This window comes from Phalaenopsis equestris, unplaced genomic scaffold (genome assembly GCF_001263595.1).
Source record: "Phalaenopsis equestris unplaced genomic scaffold, ASM126359v1 Scaffold000032, whole genome shotgun sequence".
Lineage (NCBI taxonomy): Eukaryota > Viridiplantae > Streptophyta > Magnoliopsida > Asparagales > Orchidaceae > Phalaenopsis > Phalaenopsis equestris.
The window spans coordinates 991,650-1,009,960 of record NW_018164474.1 but is presented as its reverse complement, the minus strand read 5'-3'; the positions used below and the strand labels follow the sequence as shown (position 1 = coordinate 1,009,960).

The 18,311-nt window shown below is 37.8% G+C and overlaps 1 protein-coding gene across 3 annotated transcripts in view; it reads right to left on the bottom strand.

The window, feature by feature from the left end:
* Positions 1-18,311, bottom strand: part of LOC110018703 (protein PELOTA 1) — a 94,682-nt gene that overhangs the window by 7,574 nt on the left and 68,797 nt on the right. For 2 of the 3 annotated variants that reach the window (XM_020716109.1, XM_020716111.1), the window contains exons 12-14: positions 17,976-18,048; positions 17,801-17,839; positions 253-347 (exon numbers count right to left, since the gene is read on the bottom strand). In XM_020716109.1, the coding sequence (XP_020571768.1) occupies positions 253-347; positions 17,801-17,839; positions 17,976-18,048 (207 nt within the window). Of the gene's footprint in view, positions 1-252; positions 348-17,745; positions 17,840-17,975; positions 18,049-18,311 lie in introns of all 3 variants that reach the window. The other variant, XR_002293376.1, reaches the window with a different exon arrangement.

Genomic DNA, 18,311 nt, shown 5'->3' with positions numbered 1-18,311 from the left:
ATAATATTTTGTTTTCCATTGATATTACTAATGGTCAATCTACGTTTCCATTGCAGCTTGATAGTTAAGAAATTAGATACTCAATCCATGCAGACTAGGTGAAGAGGTTCGCTAAGAAGAAATCAAAATAATTAATTTCAAAACTTGAACTTCTATAGCATCACTGTCTATGATGGTAAAAATCTAAACCCTAATGTTTAATTGGTTCATATAAATTATTGATACGGAAGGTGGAAATAAGAAAAATCTTACTTGAAAAGGCTATCTGTAATTAGAAGAGTTTGAATAGCTATTCGCTCGTTTGCTACTTCAACATGTCTAGGGCCATAGCATGCACGGGACGTGTCCTGTGAAATTAATGAATTCAATTTAATAAAAAGGCCGAAAAAAAAAGTAAATTTTGAGGCTTCGTAGCAAAGGGAAAAGACTAAAAGTATCCAGCAAAACAGGTGCATATGTGTGCAGGTATACACACCCATTCCAATACCCTACATCAACCATCACAAAATAAAATGTACAAACATCAGCATTTCCATTAGTTTGACCATTCCCGTGCAATAAAACTGAAAAGTTTAAAATTTTCACATTGGTCATATTCCAAGCAAAGCAATTTGCCAAAACAAGTGATCCCAAATGCAATCTCAAATTCTTGATGAAAAGATTGAATACTCACCATCATTAACCGCTTTCAAGTTACTTGAAATAAAATGACATCCATGCAAACTCAACAATAGGCTAAACCCAGGAGACATAGGTCATATCTAATGCAACGTTCTAACGTTGCTTTTTATAAGAAACATTTGAATTCTACTTCACCCTATGAGGTTCATAATAAAAACTATGACTCGACTAAATATGATTTCCATATGTGGCAGGGTTATTCAGTACATAACTTTGACAATACCATAATGTTGCAAAAATCAAAAGGTGAGAAACAACTTTTATGTCATGCTTTTTAAAGGCACCTGTCTTTTGGGCTCCGAAAATTTGCACCCGATCCCCCTTGAAATGAATGAGAATTGAGTGCTTTACATGAAGCTATGGGTCAATTTTTTATAAACAGATGAAATTGTAAATAAGACACTATCAAGACATTTCTCCCACATTTTGCGAGAACTTTAAAATCTAAGGTTCGAGATTTGTCATAGGCGCAAGTCCATATGGTTAATTACTCTTGATAATGGGAGAATACTTTCGATTAAGACTAATATGTTACCCCAGTGTCTTGCCTAAGAGCAATTTTGTCTTGTTTTAGCTAAAGGGCAATTTAGTTTGTTATTATTTATTATTGTTTAGTATAAATAGGCTTAACATATTTGGTGTTAAGAAGTCTTAGAATTAAAGTTTGAGAGAGAATTTCTACTTCTCAAATTGTAGGATTTGAGAGAGATTGCATATCTCTCGAATTGTAGGTGTTTATCTTATGTATTTGTGCTAAGCTGTTTAATGTTCTTGCAATAAAATATTTGTTGCCCTAATTTCAATGGAAAAAAATGTCTCAGATCGAATCAAATGGTATCAGAGCTCTCGAATCTTGGAAAATCAGCAATGTATTCACAGATTCTAGCCACGAGAAGCACGACAAGATAACTACGTGTAATCACGGAGCTGTTGCAACGGGATCGCAATGGGAAGCTACGGTTGCAATTTTATCCAGGAAAAAACTATGGGATTGCGATGTGCAGAAGGATCAGGATCGCAGCATAGGAAAGGATTGTGGCATACAGGTGATGCTTTTCGTGATCTCACCTCACAAAAGAATCACGATTGGAGCTAGTTCGAAAGCATGACAATTTATGGTGACCCAAAAATCACATCCTCCAGCTCCGTCCAAGAGATAAAGTTATGATTAGAGCTAACCGTATGGGCGCAAAATTGAGGTTGTCAAGAAGCACAATTTCGTTTGCCTTGGCTGCGATTTGAGAAGCACGACGATTCAACTTACCCTAGTTGCAATCTAAGTGACCGAATTGTGCGATCTAAAAGCAAGCGATTGCAGCTTAAATGCCTTATGGAACAGTCGTGATTTTGGCTACCAACGAAGCCAACGACAGGATTTCAACGCAAAGGAGTTCGTAAACTATACATGGAGTAATAGCCCAAAAAAAATTGATTATATGGAGGAAAAATTACGGAAGAGTTGAGCCACATCAAATCTGAAATAGACAAACATTTCTCGTCCATGGAGGGTAGTTCGAGAGGAGATTCATGACTGTGAAAGAAAACGATTAAGAAGATCAAGAGGTTTCACACAAACTCACTTCCGGCCGCCGCGAGATTGAGCAAGGACATGGGAAACAGACCCCAGCAATAGCAACCAGAAGAATTCACGCAATATCAGAGTAGCATTGCTGCCTTAGGGGGATCTGGGGCAGTGGTATCGAGTGAAGAAATCAAGAGCAGACTCAAGCAGCAGTACTTTGAATAAATAATGCGACATTCAGATGGCTTCAACAAACAAAAATAAGAATGATCGAGTTGGTAGAGATGGAAACGACACATGATACGAAGTTGATAGAAATTTTGGTGTTAATAAGTTATGGAATGTGCTATTTGGGACTGCGATATTTTCTAAGATTGACCGAAAAGTCAGGTCACCATCTGATTCAAATGCGGCCGAAGGATGTCCACAAGATGCATTTCAAATTTCTGAGCATCATGTGAATTTCTGATCAAATGGAAAAGATTATCAGATAACGAAGAACAGTGAAAACCATAAGACTTGATCAAACATTAGTTTTTCCCACCTTGAGGATGTCTTTTTGCGAGGAGAGTATTGTTAGTCTGGTACCTATCCTAAGGGCAATTTTGTCTTGTGATAGCTTAACGGCATTTTAATTTTTTATTATTTATTATATTTTAGTATAATAAGGCAAATTTGCTTAGGGTTAAGATTATGCATGAGATTGTTATCTTAAGTCTTAGGAATAGGATTTGTGAGTGATTTCCAACCTATCGAATCGTGGCATTTGGGAAAGATTGTTTACCCCTCAAATTGTAGGTGCTTATTTTATGTATTTGTACTGAGTTTTTTGATGTTCTTACAATAAAATATTAGTTTTCCCTAATTTCTGTGAGAAACTCTATTGTGAATCGTATCATAAGCATTAGGGCAAAGATCGCTCAGCATTAGTAGCAGTTTTTTTTATAAAATTTATTACCATGAACTTAGAGTGGATGATTCGAAGCTTGATCAAAATATTATAGTTTTCTCAGCTTGGATGCCAAGATTTCTAATCTACTTAAACAAAGGAGAGTCGACTCAACTTCACAACATAAATTTTTTCAGCAGCTATAGGTTCTTTTATTCGAGGAAATCTTATAAACTTAGAGTAAATGTTTTTATAAGTGAACAACTTCAACTCAATATTAGCTAATATAAAACTTTGTGTCATATCAGATATACCATATGATTCACGACTCAAAAGGCATGAAGTCATTCATGACATATGTTCTGCAATCATAACCATCATATAGTAGAGTCTCTCTAGCCAAACCACCCGATCATAAGGTTTTGATCATAACAACATTTGTGGAGCCGACTAGTTAAATCACATTAACAAAGAGCCTTAGCCATGTCTTTATTGGCATAAGATTATTTTGAGTATCAATATGGTAATATACTTAAAACAATAATAACTCCTTATAAGTTCAAGGTAACCTCAATTTTGTCAATTTCGATAAACTATTGTTGACACAGGAGCTATCAGAAGCCACACCCCCTTCCTTTCCACGACATTGCCACAATATCCGGACGCTGATTCATGCAGGAGACATAGAGCTGAACTGAGCGGCCGGTTTTCGACTCATTTTCAATTTTTAGCGAGTTTCCTCCTTTCCTTTCGTTCATTTCTAGACTTTTCTTGTATATGTTTTGTATTAGGGTTTAGAGAGGAATTTTTTGCGTTTTGTTTAGGAAAGCAGTCGACGTCTGTTTTACTCTTTTCGAGAGCTGCATCCAACGGATTGAAGGTCTTTTTGTTGTATCCCTCCCCCGAAATGGTGGTTATTATCCCCTATTCACTTTTGTCTCCTCCCACGTCGCTCCCATCTATTTCGTCCCTGCTGCAGCCGCTCGAACAACTTGTAGTTGTATTCCCTACAGTTCTTTCCTTTCCCTTGCTATCCTCGTCTCCTACCTTCGCCAGCTTGCAAACTCTTCACTTGTTGTCCACTACCAGAATTTGAACCAATACTCAGCACCCTTATAGCACTCATCCCGGATAGTCACGCCACATCGATATCGGTTGCTTGCTTGTTGTTGGAACCCGTTAAACCATCATTTTTTTTTGTTTTATGTTTGTTGACCACCTCGTCCATCATCCCGCCACCTTCCAACCCTCATCGACCCATCTCCACCACCCTTGATCCAATCCTAGCCACGTGTCATGTGTTAGGTGTGTTGTTATTTATATTTTCATCTAGTTGGTTGTAATTTTCCTTTCAGTGTGAGTTGTAACAACCTGATCGGTTTTCCAATAATAATATTTAATTTTTCTATTATTGTTTGGGCCAACTCCGGTATCAGTTGTAGAGGGTAGATGAAATTTGTTTTAAGATTTAGTGATATTACATTTGACTATATCTTTTAAAATGTTATAATTTGAAATTTTGATTTATGAAAAATAAACTTTCATTTGACGTTCACTTTGAACATATCCATCATCAGGGATGATCATTTGCATAGTTGTATCATTCATAATTATAATTTTTATTAATATTTATCACTTGAATATAATTAAAACATTGATCATCTCAACTCGAGTCCTTTTAATAAGGAGGATCGAACTGACTAAAGTGGGACTTGTGATTTTGTTTTATAGATAACGTGACCCACTCGAGAATATGAATCATTTAATGATTATGACTGAGATTTTTAGAAAGAAATTTTTAATTAAACTTCAATGTTTCTCATGGTAGATTACATATTAGTCCAAACATATATTCAACCCACACAACATTTCTAGATCATATACTAATTATTTTATGTACTAGTTAGAGCACATACGAGTATATTTAAACTCTTAAAAAACTAAAAATACTTTAAGAAACGCAAAATTTTCAAACAATTTGCCCATTTTTCAAAGCAAAATACTCAAAGCCAAAGAGCGTCTCACAAAGCATGTGCAAGAGATAAAATTAAGTAAATAAATTTGTGTGACATACTAATGAATGTGAAGTATCATTTGAGACCTCCTTAACAACACCTTATGTCCGCTACTGCATCAAAGTTGTGGATCTGGTAGCCTTTGTGTAAATTTGATACTAATTAAATTTTTTAGATTATATTCAAATTTAAATTCCCAAGCCATAATTCATTTTAAATTTTTCTTTACTTATAGGGGCAAGATTTGTCTATATATGACTTGTTCTATTTGAGTGGCCCTCACACGTCACCTTTTTTATTATAGATAGAATGATTATTCAGTTTAATTTCCTTTAGTTGTGACTTCAATATTTTGAACATTCTAAGTGTAAAGAGGTTATGCTTGTCCTTTACAAGTAAAGTTTCAAATCTCATATAAGTTCACTTTTAAGTCCGCTTTGCTCTTAAAATTTTCATTTTATTTCATTCCATAATTATTTTTGTGTTTTTTCAACTTTATAAAATTCCTAATTAAGTTTTGTTTAAGTATTGTTCAAATTCTATTTAGGCCCTCAATCACTAAAAAATCTAGCAACCTCCCAATGTCATCCTCACATGGGGAGTTGCATTAAAGAGTGTAAGACCTTGCGACCATACCTAACCAAATGTGCATGATTGGTGTCGCAAGACACTATGGCTGTGCATTGATCTTGTTTGGTGTAATGCCTCATGACCTTGATTTACATTATATTTTTGCTTTCATTCATTTTTCTCAATGAATCCAATCGTGTCACCAAGCGGAGTAAATATGGAGATCAACAAATGCCCCTCATCAAAAATTATGTGTACATAAGTCATATCATATTTGTTGCAAATTGGTTGATTCTACAAATCTCAAAAAACTAATTTCAATGTCACGCTGAGGGTTTCACCTAACGGATCATCAAGAGTTTGTTTAGATATCACGTTAAGAGCAGCTTTTAATTTTGCAAATCTACGAGAATTCTCTCGGATGTCGATATAAAGTGTGAATTGAACTTTGGTATGGGGGATTGCATCATTGAAGAATAGTCTTTGGTTGATGTATCTTGAGAACCACTTAAAATTTGACACCTTTTCAATAGAGGGATTCAGCCCTTAATTAACTCCTGCACCCCAACCTACTGCTGTCAACCCTTCAAGCCATCACAAGTACTACCGCCAGTCCCTCCAGCACCAGAACTTGCTGCCTCCAACTTTCCTGCAAGCCAACATGTCGCCGCCAAGCCCTTCAAACATCCCATCTGCTACTACAACCTCTCAATCATACACCTAACTACTGTTTGTGTTATTGTTTTTTCATTGTTAAGAGTCCTTGTTTATAACTCTATTGAATTTCAACAATAATATTTGCATTTCTATTATAGTTTGGGTTCAACTCCGATATCAATTGGTATCAAAATTAGTCTAACTCTAGTCCTATCCTAGGATTTTTTAGCATCTGCCATACCCAAGCCATCTCCACCAATTTTTTTTATTTCCTAGTACCAAATGCCCTTTCCACTCCTACAAATATCAAACCCTAACCATGCCATCAAGAAGATATGTGCTCAAGTCTGCCCAAGAAGAGAAACAACAAGGCTTACGAACATTGAGGATAAAATCTAGGGAAAAAAATTACCCTCGATCGTGACAGAAAAAGTTGAAGAAGCGAAAGGGATGAGAATTTCAACCCTTTCCAAAGAGAGGGATTTCAGTGATGAAGAAGACAAGTCACGACACTTTGGAATCCAGTACAGAGGAGGCCGAGAGAAGAGATAATATATGGAATATATAAGGACTTCAAAATAAATGTGGATATACTAATGTTCGATGGAGGTATGGATTCCAACAATTTCATTGAATTACTGCAGTCAGTTGAGAGAATCTTTGAGTATAAAAACATGCAAGAAGATAAAGGGTAAAACTAGCAGCCATCAAATTATGAAAGTGCCTCCTTGTTTAAGAAAACTTGGAGTGGCAGAGAAAAACAGGAGGCAGTGACAAGAATACCAAGTGAGGCAAGATGAGGAAGGTGATGCAGAGAAAATAACTACCACCTCATTATCGACATGATATATTTCTGAAACTCCACCACCTACAGTAGTGCCTATCAGTGGAGGAGTTCACAACATAGTTCGACCAATTGCAGATAAAGTGTGAGTTAGTCGAGCCAAAGAAACATTTTATAGCCCGATATCAGGGTCATCAGCCATATCATATAGCTGCAACCCAATTGGTCATTAAGAGATATCCAAACCTTAGCCCTAAAGGTGGAGAGGCAACAGAAACAGAGCAGGCAACCGCCACCATTCAGGCAGCCATGCGCAATTGCAGATATCAACAGAAGCACGCTTCAGGAAGTTAAGAAAAATGATTCATATAAGGACAGCGCCACCCCGAGTAAGAGGAAGCCCGAGAAGAGTAGCGTGTCTATTACAGTCCCCACCAGAAAATGCTTTAGATGTCCTGGATTTGTGCACATTGCCTCCAACTTCCCGGCAAGTTGAGTTGTGTCTTTTATCGAGCAGGGCGCAGTCGAGGAGTTTAGTGATGAGGAAGCGGTTGAGGAACAGAGAGAGTTATACGAGGGATCCATAGTGGCTTCACCAAAACATATTCTACACAAGTAGCACTGAATGGAAAGGTATGTAGTCTCATCATTGACGAAGGAAGCAGCAAGAATGTTTTATCTACGTAGATGGTGAATAAATTAGGTCTTATGACCCAAGAGGATTTCTAGATGTATTCTCTAACAAGGTTGAAGGAGAATAGGGTCAACATTGACTGAAGATGCCTGGTGGAGTTTTCGAATGGGAGCTAGCTGCAGGATTAGGTATGGTGCGACGTAGCACCCATGTAAGTAAGTCGTTATTTGTTGGGGAGATTTGGCAGTCGCCAAATTAGAAATTGTCAGCCGCCGGAATAGATATCTTGACGCCCGATTTTAAAAAAAGTTTAATTTAATATATATATATATATATAATTTGGAAAAAATGGTACTTTAATTGTTTTTTGAAATACGAGACCGAACCGATCTCATATCCGCAATAGTTTAAATGATCGAGTACAATACCGTAAGCGATATAATCGATACATCTATCCAGAGGAATAGAAATATTACTTACTAATGCGGTTCGATTAAATAAACTAAAGATTTTATGACATTCATTTTAGTCTGCGAACATTTATGTTGACCGACAAGTTCCCCTATTTAATCTTTATTTAATACGCGAGATTAAATAGGGTTTATTTTAAGTTGGACTCTTAAGTTTCCTATAGAGGCAAACCGTTATAGTTAATTACATCTTAAATGACTGAAATCACTTAATAAGACTTTCGATTAAGATCAGTGATTTTATCTTCAATATTGCAAAGTTTAGGCTTCCAAGGATAAATATGAGGAAATCAAAGGGAGAATGGGCTCAAAATATGAACAGTTATTTTCAAGAGTCAATTGAGTGAAAGGTAGGAGATGTCACAGATCCAGGGAGAACCCCGGTGATTTTCCAACTATCCTACGATTGGACCTTAACTCTAAGGAGACATCCTATGTCTCATCATCGCGGTCTCGGTCGTCGCCCTCCGTCCGCTTGCTTCCATGTTCCGCTTCTTGGAAAGTCTCCTTTAAGATCCTTAACATATCAATTATAGGCTCAGGATTGATGTACAGTTATTGGGTCAGTGGCTCACTACGGGGTACCTCATAAACCGGGTGTCTTACTGGCATCTAACCTAAAAGTCCCCTGCAAGTCTTTAGAAGCAACATTAATTATAAAAGGGAGCATGCTATGGAACGCAGTAAACAGTAAACAGTAATATTACAGACATGAATTATGTGTATACGCAGGAAAGCGTGCAGTAGCAACAGTAAACGCTGTAAATGTAAAACAAACCTGTACATCTGACGGGCCGACAGCTCCTGAAAAAAATCTAAAAAAGGCGGCAGATGACCCAAAGTAACTCGAAGAAAACCGTTAAAAAACACGAGGAAAATCCGGAGAAAGGAAATCACAAGTGCTTTACAAAGATTTCAATAAAACCATAAGAAAACACATAAAGATCCGATTTGGATAAAAAAACATAGGAAAACACCCAAAAATCCAAAGAAAAAAAGAAAGTCGTAAGCATTCGAGTCGGGCTAGGCTCAGAATCAGGTATTCTCGAGGGACTCTAAAGGCAACTATTGGTTATCTGTATGTATAGAGCCCGTCATTCAACTAGAAAAGTGTCCTACTATACCACCTCTGGTGGGCACTCTTTAGCCCAATATCAGCGATTGACAAGTGAACAATTGAATTTTGTTATTTAAAATTTATATTTTAGCATGCATATATGGGTTTCATACATAGAAGAAAAGTAGTATCAATTTTTGGTAGTCAAAATATTTTGAAAGTAGCGTATATGTTCTTATCGTATCTGCTCTTATCATTTTCTTTTTATTGAAAAAATGATTATCCACAAGTCAATCGCACCGCTGGGGCAAGGACTAGCAACAACCTAAAAAAGCAAGGGTGTCATGCTAGTCTAGTATCGGTGAATAATATCATCATCCTACGTTTCACCGGGTCCCGAAATTGGGTCATGATGTTGTAGGATGGAATATTATTCTGCTCTACCACTGAATGTCTTTATCATCAAGGCCTAATACCCCAAAAAGACTTTCCAACTTACGAACTTGCTTGATGGTTTCACATATAGCCATAGCTATACGAATGTGCTTATGTTTCGGACATAAGCATTTAAAACCCAAACCAAGAAGCAAGGCAAGTGAACCAAAAAGACAAGAAATGCAAAAGAAGACTAACTTGACTCCAAAGACAATTTAGAAGGAAAAGCCAAAATGGTAGGAAGATTAGCCTAAAACATTCACCCGACGACACCTCTCGAATGAGCAATGAGATGGGCACACTCCCCGATGGTAGCCAGGAACAACCCCAAAATGCACAATTTAGAGACCTCCAAGGTACTCCCAAACCTTTCTCAAATATATCAAGATTTTCTTTTCTCTTTTTTTTTCTTTTCTCCTTTTTTTTCCTTCTTTTTTTTTCCTTTTTTTTATTGCAATCAATTCAGCCCGCAGAATTGGGCCTTGGAACATCTCCAAACATTTGACAAATCATGCCTCCAAAAGAGGCACTTGAATTCTTCCAAATAACAAGAGTTGAAGTATTCCATTTTACCAACATTAAAGCATTCAATTCCACCTTGAGCCAAAAGCTTCCAATGCCATATGAACCCAACATCATTCAAAGAATCCCATATAGGTGCTCACGACAAAGGCAGCAAGGAGCCCTCAAACAGGTGCACAAGGGAACTAATAAACACAAACAAGGGAGGCTCCTGGGTAGGAGCAGCAGGAGGAGCCACCAAACCCAAACCAACAACCACAAGCTCACGGGTAGGAGCAAGAGCAAAGGGGAGAAGCTAGGGGCAACTAGGAAATAAAACCAAGCCCAAAACAAGCTCCCAAACTTTAAAAAAAATCAAATTTTCATCCAACATATAGGGAAGCTTCAAAAGGAAATGAAACTAAACCCCAAAACCATTGCTCAAAACTTCAACAGATTCCAGTATGCATTCGAACAGGAGCAGTAGCAGGGAGCAAAACTGAACAACTAAAACAGCTGCTCAAAGCACCCAAAAAAAAAAACATTCCAGCATATATTCGAATAGAGGGAACAGTAGGAAGCAAAATCCAACCACCAAACCAAACCTCCAAGAGCCCCAAAATCGAAAAAAGCCACCTGAATATGTTTCGAGTAGGAGAGCAACAGGGAAGCACAAAACAAAACCCCCAAATTAAAATCTTCAAAAGCCTCAGCATCAAATCAATACAGCAAAAGAAACCGCAGCCCATAGGGCTAAAACAACCCAGAAATCCTCCATGTTAAACCCATGCAGCAAGAAAAAAATGCAGCCCAGGAGGCTAAAACAACCCTCAAACTTCAACATACCAGCATAGATGTGATAAGAACATAAGGAGGAAGCTTACACATGCGTAAGAATTAAACCATGTCTTTCATTAGCCTACATTCTTAGCTAAGTACCATGGAATATTTAAAACAGGCCTAATAGCATGTATTTGAACTGAAGTAAGCTAAAATCTAACAGCCATCCATGATTCCAGCATTAAATTTCATCAAAAACAAAATAAATCCCCCCTATGCATGCATTACCCTATTTTAACGCTTCCAGCATGTGTCGAGCAGGGAAGAGGAGGAGAGAGGAAACAGACCTTGCTCGGGCTTCTGTAATCAACAAAACAAAGACACAATACGCCTAACCCTCAAATTCACAAGCAAAGCCACAACACTCCCAGACTACAAGCTCACAAGCACCTAGCCACAGCACTCCCGCACTCCAAGCTAACAAGCACCTAGCCGAGAAGAAATTTTTGCAGAACCTCACCAGGCCTCAAGCTTCGTCACCTCTCTGAGAACTCTCCCCACCGAGTTTTATCAACACCAGAAAAAAAAAGCCAGAGGAGCTTGCAAGACCTCTCTTGACAAAGCACAACACCCAGCCGAAAAAAAAAAGAAACGCCACAGTCGAGGCCACATTGAAGATAGATCGAGAAGGAGGAGAAGTTTCCCCATTCGTGACCCAGGGAACAAACGCACACAGTCAACCTACCCCGAATGAGCTTCCGCGCAGCGAGACGAAGCAAAAAGCTTCAAAAAGAGAAGATTTGGGGCAGAAGATGTCAAGAGGGGAAGAGTCAACTCCTCGCTACGCAAAGGGAGTAGACCAGCAAGAAGGAAGGCACGATTAGGGCTATATCCCGGAGACGGAACCAAGAAGGGCCGCGAGCGAGAGGAGCCTGGACTCCGATTGGAGATGGAATCAAGCAAGGACCGCGGCAAATTAAGGATTTTCCCGTAATAAAAGACTCCATCAATCTTATATTGTCAAGCTTACTCCCCCCAAGGTATAAATAGTGTTTAAAATTCCTCGAATTGCGCACCTCTCTCTTGTGCACAAAAACCTATCGAAGTGGGAGTCTTTCATAACTAAAGTCGACATTCCGAACTCACTGGCACTGTCTGTGTCATCATCTGGGATTGTTCGGGCTACCTCGTCATTGATCGGGTCGGAAACGCATCAAATTCGTATTTCGTCAAAATAATCGCTTGTGATCGATCGTGGAGCCTCTGACGAGTGCGGGAAAAGTGAATCTCGATAATTGTGAGCGTTGTTGTGTGCACTGTGGTATTCGTGCATCGATGAGTGTGCCCGAACGACATGAAGTGTTTCCTAAGGCTTTAGATCCTAAAGGTACTCAACTTGAGCTTCGTCGCGTTGGTTTTAATCGACTCAACTAAAGGTTAAGGATTTTAGAACCAGCCACATGAAACTACGAGGAGTCAAGAGAGTCGGTAAGAAATTCTAAAGGCTAGATCCTAGGCTCTAAGAAGAGGAAGAGACCTCACCAAAAATGAGATCAACAAGACTGGCAATTTGACCGTAGGACAACACGACATATTCAAAAATGAAAGTTGTTGTTACCAACCATCTTGCAACCCAACCTATAGCCATCAACCCATCCAAGCACACCTACCTGCTACTGTTGCCCCGTGCTACCCTCTACCTTGTTGCCGCAACTCCCTCACAGCCTTTCAGTCGTTGCCGCAACTTTGCAATCCAAACCTACCTATCTATGCTTTTCATTTTCCTAGACTTACTAAAGAAGAGAGGTTCTTTCGACCTGTGCTTCGAGTTTTATCAGACCTATTGAAGGGAGTATCGAGATTGGCTTGATGCCTTCATAAGCGAGGGTCGTCCTCTTAATTTACTTTGACCATTCAACTATTTGAGAAAATCTCTTTGATTTAGTCCAGTTAAACATATCAAGTAGGGTAGACTTAGAGCTAGGCAATTGTTTTTATCAGATTGACGAAGCAAAAGCTCTTTCATTGCAATATTTTTTATGATTTGTTGAGTCAGAAGAGCAATTAGCAAATCAGTCACACTTAAGCTTGTTCAGTCCTCTAAGACTTTTGAATCCTAGCTAGAGCTACGGGACGTGTGCTTCTCTGATTTGATTTATTGAAGTTTGCAAACTCAGATTATTCTTTCTTAACTTTAGAGATCTTATAACTTGCATGCTTTGAAATGTTTTCACCTGATTGCAAAAAGATTTCCTAAATGAGCATCATCTTCTTATCTTTACCAGAATTCACTGACCAGTTAAACAATCTCATGGACTTGGATCGCTTGAACTTGTCAAGTTAGATATGCTTGGTATGAGATTGTTGCAGTCACCAAAATAATGAGACAAGGGCTCCTTCACTATGACCTTTCTTATAGCTTATTGAGCGAGCATAGTAATTGACAACAAGTTCACATCTTGGCTTATTGAATTTGACCTCTAAAACCCGCTCGAGCTCTAAACTTGAGCTATGAATACACCTTTGCATTTTTTTTTGGACTAAAAGAATGGAGGCTCATTTACTATGGTCTTTCTTATGATTTGCTGAGTGAGAAGAGCAATTACTAACTCAGCCATATTTGAGTTTATTGAGTCCAAACTCTGGAATCCACTCCATTTTTAACTTGAGCAAAAGAGAAATTAGATAGCTTTTCAAACATGATTTGTTGAAGCTTGCAGATTCAAAGGTTTTCTCACTTGGAACATCAAAATAGTAGTGATTTTAGAAAAAGAAACTCCTAATTTTAACTTTATCTCGTATTTATCTTCTAGAAGACTATTTTGTTTCTTGGCATGAATGGTTGAATGCAACTTTAACACGAATGATATAAACAATCATTTGGGGATCTCAACTCGACACACGGTGTCACTAAAGTAGCTCAACCTCTCTCAAATAAATAGAAAGTTGCAGTATCCGACATTATCAAAGAACTCAAAGTTAAGCATGATGTTGACCCAAACGTTTGGGGAACTCAGCGTTAGGCGTGATCTACACTTGAACGATTGGCCTCCCCTGTTTAAGAAAAGGGAAGTTATAATATTTGGCGTATTTAGGGATCTTGGGTTTAAGCCCAATGTCGACTTAAAAAATTGGGGTACTATGTGTTAAATGCAGTGTCAACACAATTGGACTACTTATTTGAGAAAAAAGAAGTTATGGTATTCAGTGTATTCAAGGATATCAACATTAAACATTGTAATATCCAATTTGGACTAAATAGGTAAAAATTTAATCTTTTTAAAATATAACTCATTTTTGCATCCCTCGAAAGAGACTCAAAATATTTTTATAAAATTCTACACATTTCAAAGAACAATTATATATATATATATATATACATATATATATATGAACAAAATGAGGCTAATATATTAAAAAGTAGGATACAGATAGATTCTGTGGGAGGACCCAAACATGACACCCTGCCCACACGATAACCACCACATCAAATGATTCCAAAAAGAGAAAATACAGCAAAATACATGAGAGACCTAAAGAAAAAACAAAAAAATGTCAAAATACGGAATATCAGGTAGCTAGAGAGCGACACAATTTTGTCTTGTCTCTGTCTCTAGTTCTAGGGAAGGAGCCAGCTAATAAATTGGTAAAATGAGTGTCATTGTCAGTAGTAACCAATGCATCATCCAATAAATTCTCGAGCTCAAGTCGGCCTCTATTCTTCTTCTTACTCCTGGAATGGAACTGTCATTCCTCACTCGAAGATTGACTCACCTGATCAGTGGAATGGTCTAAAGTGAGTCGGACATGTGTAGACTGTGAAAATTAGAAGCAAATACTTGTTGTATCAACTGATTTTTTATCAGATCGAACGAGCACTCTTGTGTGTCTTGGCATGTAAATGAGTCTTTTTCAACAACGGTGAGTAGTATCAACACATTTGGATCTGTACCTGTAGTATGGTGTTCTTCATTTGGAACTGCGATGTTGGAAAGAGGATCGGGTTGCACCTTCTCATCAGGGATGGTAGGTGTTAATCTTTAGCGATATTCGGTCTTAGATGAGAATGCAAGCGATACCAAATAGTACAACTGTGGTCAGGCATACTACAATGAGAGCAATATGGAGAGTGTGATTCTATTTCAATCTTTTGTCAATACCCGTTGTGAGTAGTGTCAATCCATACCTCATCCGAAGCTGGTTGAGTGATATCTCTCTCAACTAACACACAAGCCACTAAGGATCGGGTGACAGCAAACGTAGAACTATCAACCATGAGACACTTACTATAAGCATTTGCTAAAGAATAGAGAATTTTCATGTTGAACAGATGTAATTTTAACCCCAGAAACTTTATCCAAACATGAACGATAGAGGACTCCACTTTTGGATCAGAATCGACAGTCCACTTCAGAATTTTCATAAAACGGTTGTCGATCTTGATAACTTTCGAGAGAAAATACATGTGTAATTGACATCGTGAGATAACTGAATAAGTATATGTCGACCGTCAAGTAGGTCAATATTCCAACTGCCCAATAGCTTCATAACATCAAACTCTTTTCGAATAATCTCCAGTTTTGGGTGACCATAAAGAAATTTCCCCACTAGAGCAAAACACCAAGAAGACGCAAGAGTACTGATTTCAACCTCAGTGAGAATAAGAGCAGGCTTTCCATTTTTTTTTGCCAAGCTTTTTAATAAAAGTGCAATCACCACCACCTTCAAGAGAGAGCGTCGTGGAAAGATTGAGGAACATTGCAGGACTTGCCAATATGAAAAAAATACTCTAAACCTAAAAGAGGAGCACGAGTATGAACAGGAAAGTCGTCGGCAAGTGCATTAGCATGGGAACGTATCGTCGAGGCCATATCAAATCCCGTAGTTGTCGGTGTCTCCTGCTGAGAGTGTGAAACAGTCGACGTCTCCTGCTGAGAGAGTCGAGAAGAAGACGAAGTTAACGTCGGGACGAAGCCGTAGAAGACAAGCCCCGATCGGCCCTACAGCTAGTCCTTCGGCGAGCAGGGAACACAAAGGCACAACTCGACGAAACAGCCGAAGACGACGGAAGACGAAACGGAGGAGCGAACTCCTTCGAGCGTGAAATTACCGTGGTAGAGGCTAGAATTTGTCGTGAGGGACATAAAAATTTTAAATGATAACTTAACTAAGCTTAATTAAATCCTTAATATATCATAATTAACATTCCTAATCTCGCATCACTGTGGCATCCCACTTTCCGCGATATGAAACAGCAGGATGGGGTTTTAATGGCTGAGATTAATCGAAAGGTAAATAAATTTATAAGAGGCTTCCTATTCTCTCATTCCCCGCTCTCGAATCCTCCTCCCCACAAAGTTTTCGCTCGGGTACAATAACAAAGAGCGGGCACGAATGACAGGGAGCCGGAACTCGCGGTTTGGATTTTTTGGAAGAAACCGGTAGGGAGAATCATCATGTCTATGCAACTTAAAACATTCCTCTCCTTCCTAGCAATCTCAAGCTAACTTTCATTTATTTGCAATTGAATTATTCATTAACCTAGATGCATGTTCATTTAATTATCTGAAATTGAAGTGTGTTTATTTTAATAGCAAAAAAAATGTTTAAAAGCACCAATTCAAGTTCCTTCCCCTTCTTGATGTGCCACCCACCCAACAAAACAGAAAAAAATTTAAATCTTTTTAAAACTACATTTAATTTTGGTCGAATTTTCTAGTTTTTAATTTGATAGATTTATTAGGCTCAAATTTTCCATTTAGATAATACTATGTTAAATTTGAAGTTTATTATAATTCGGGAGGATTCAATTTGAATTTAAATCTTTGGTATTATCTTTATATCCATATCTGTATAAATAGGGATTAACAGGTAATTTTCATTATTATTACTGACATTTGAATGAATAAAATTAATTATAGCCGATTGACTGCTCTGTAGTAGTGCATGCAAATCCCTTTAGATCCCCTCCACACCAGCCCCCACGCCGCCAAAACATGCCACCCAAACCCACCCCACCCCACCACACCCCCAAAACATGCCACCCAAACCCACCACACACGCACTATTACATTCTGATAGCATCATAGCTTAACTGCTCAAGGTTGTTGCAGATAAAATCAATACAAATGAGACCGAGGAGAACGCGAGGGAGTAGTGCTTAATATCATATACTTCATAAAAAAACCCTATAGTTTAAATGTCTACTGTCTTCTTCGCCTAACCATTCTTATGGAACCCTCTAGGATGGATGCCCTCACAGAAGAGATCATTCCACTAATGATTGAAGGATGAGTAAAAGAATTCGTCACGTAAGGACTTGCCAAACAACAATAACTAAGTAACATGCAAAAAAATAGAATATTGTAAAAGAAAAATTAACCAGAATAACCCAAAAAAACAGAATTCGATGTCAAGCTCAAAGAGATGTAACAGTGCAAGAATGGTAAATTTCACAATAACTCGTCATAACTAGATTTTTTTGGACAGAAACTACTGTGCCATGCATCATCTAGGTTCTAACATCCGATAATAACATAGCACCTTGATATATGTTAAGTATAGTATAAACGGGAACATGAACAAGTAATATGCAGCAATATGCAGTACATGTATGGCACTAGCCTTCATAATAGAAAACTGCAATTTTAACCAGCATACCTAATAAATGCAAAACAAATTTGAGAGTATAGTTTCAAAAGATTAGTGGCTAATAATTAATTAAAATCCTTCTCAAAGTAAACTAAAAACCATATATGAAGCGTCTACAGGTGAGCATAGATTGTGCTCCAGTTAGCAAGCTCACATCTGAAAGCATGTCAAAAAAGTCTTTCAAAGCTCGAACCTGAAAATATATCAACCAAGAAATTAAAATAAGAGGATTAATATTAAAAAACAAAACTATAATATGAAACATCAAGTTAGAAAGAAATATGAATAAGAGATGATAGAAGTGGAATTAAGTCATCATAGTCACTCACCTCCTGAGCTGCTTTTGTATCCTTTATCAAGTTCATAACACCAGGGGCATCCAAAACCTCTTTCAAGCTATGCCTACAATGAAACAAGCACAAAATTTTAAGCTATTATACAAAATATTGAAAGAGTGATGTGAGCGTAGAGTATTCCACAGACTATTTTCAGGATTCTCAAAATTCTAGAATAATTATCACATCGAGATCAATGTGATTGATACAAATGCATCCTCACCTTTGATATTCATGGTAGGCATGTGTATCCATTACAATTATGACCGTCAACAAAGTTTTTCATTCATAAATAGCTTGTGTTCGGCTCACTAAGTAGCTTGTGTTCGA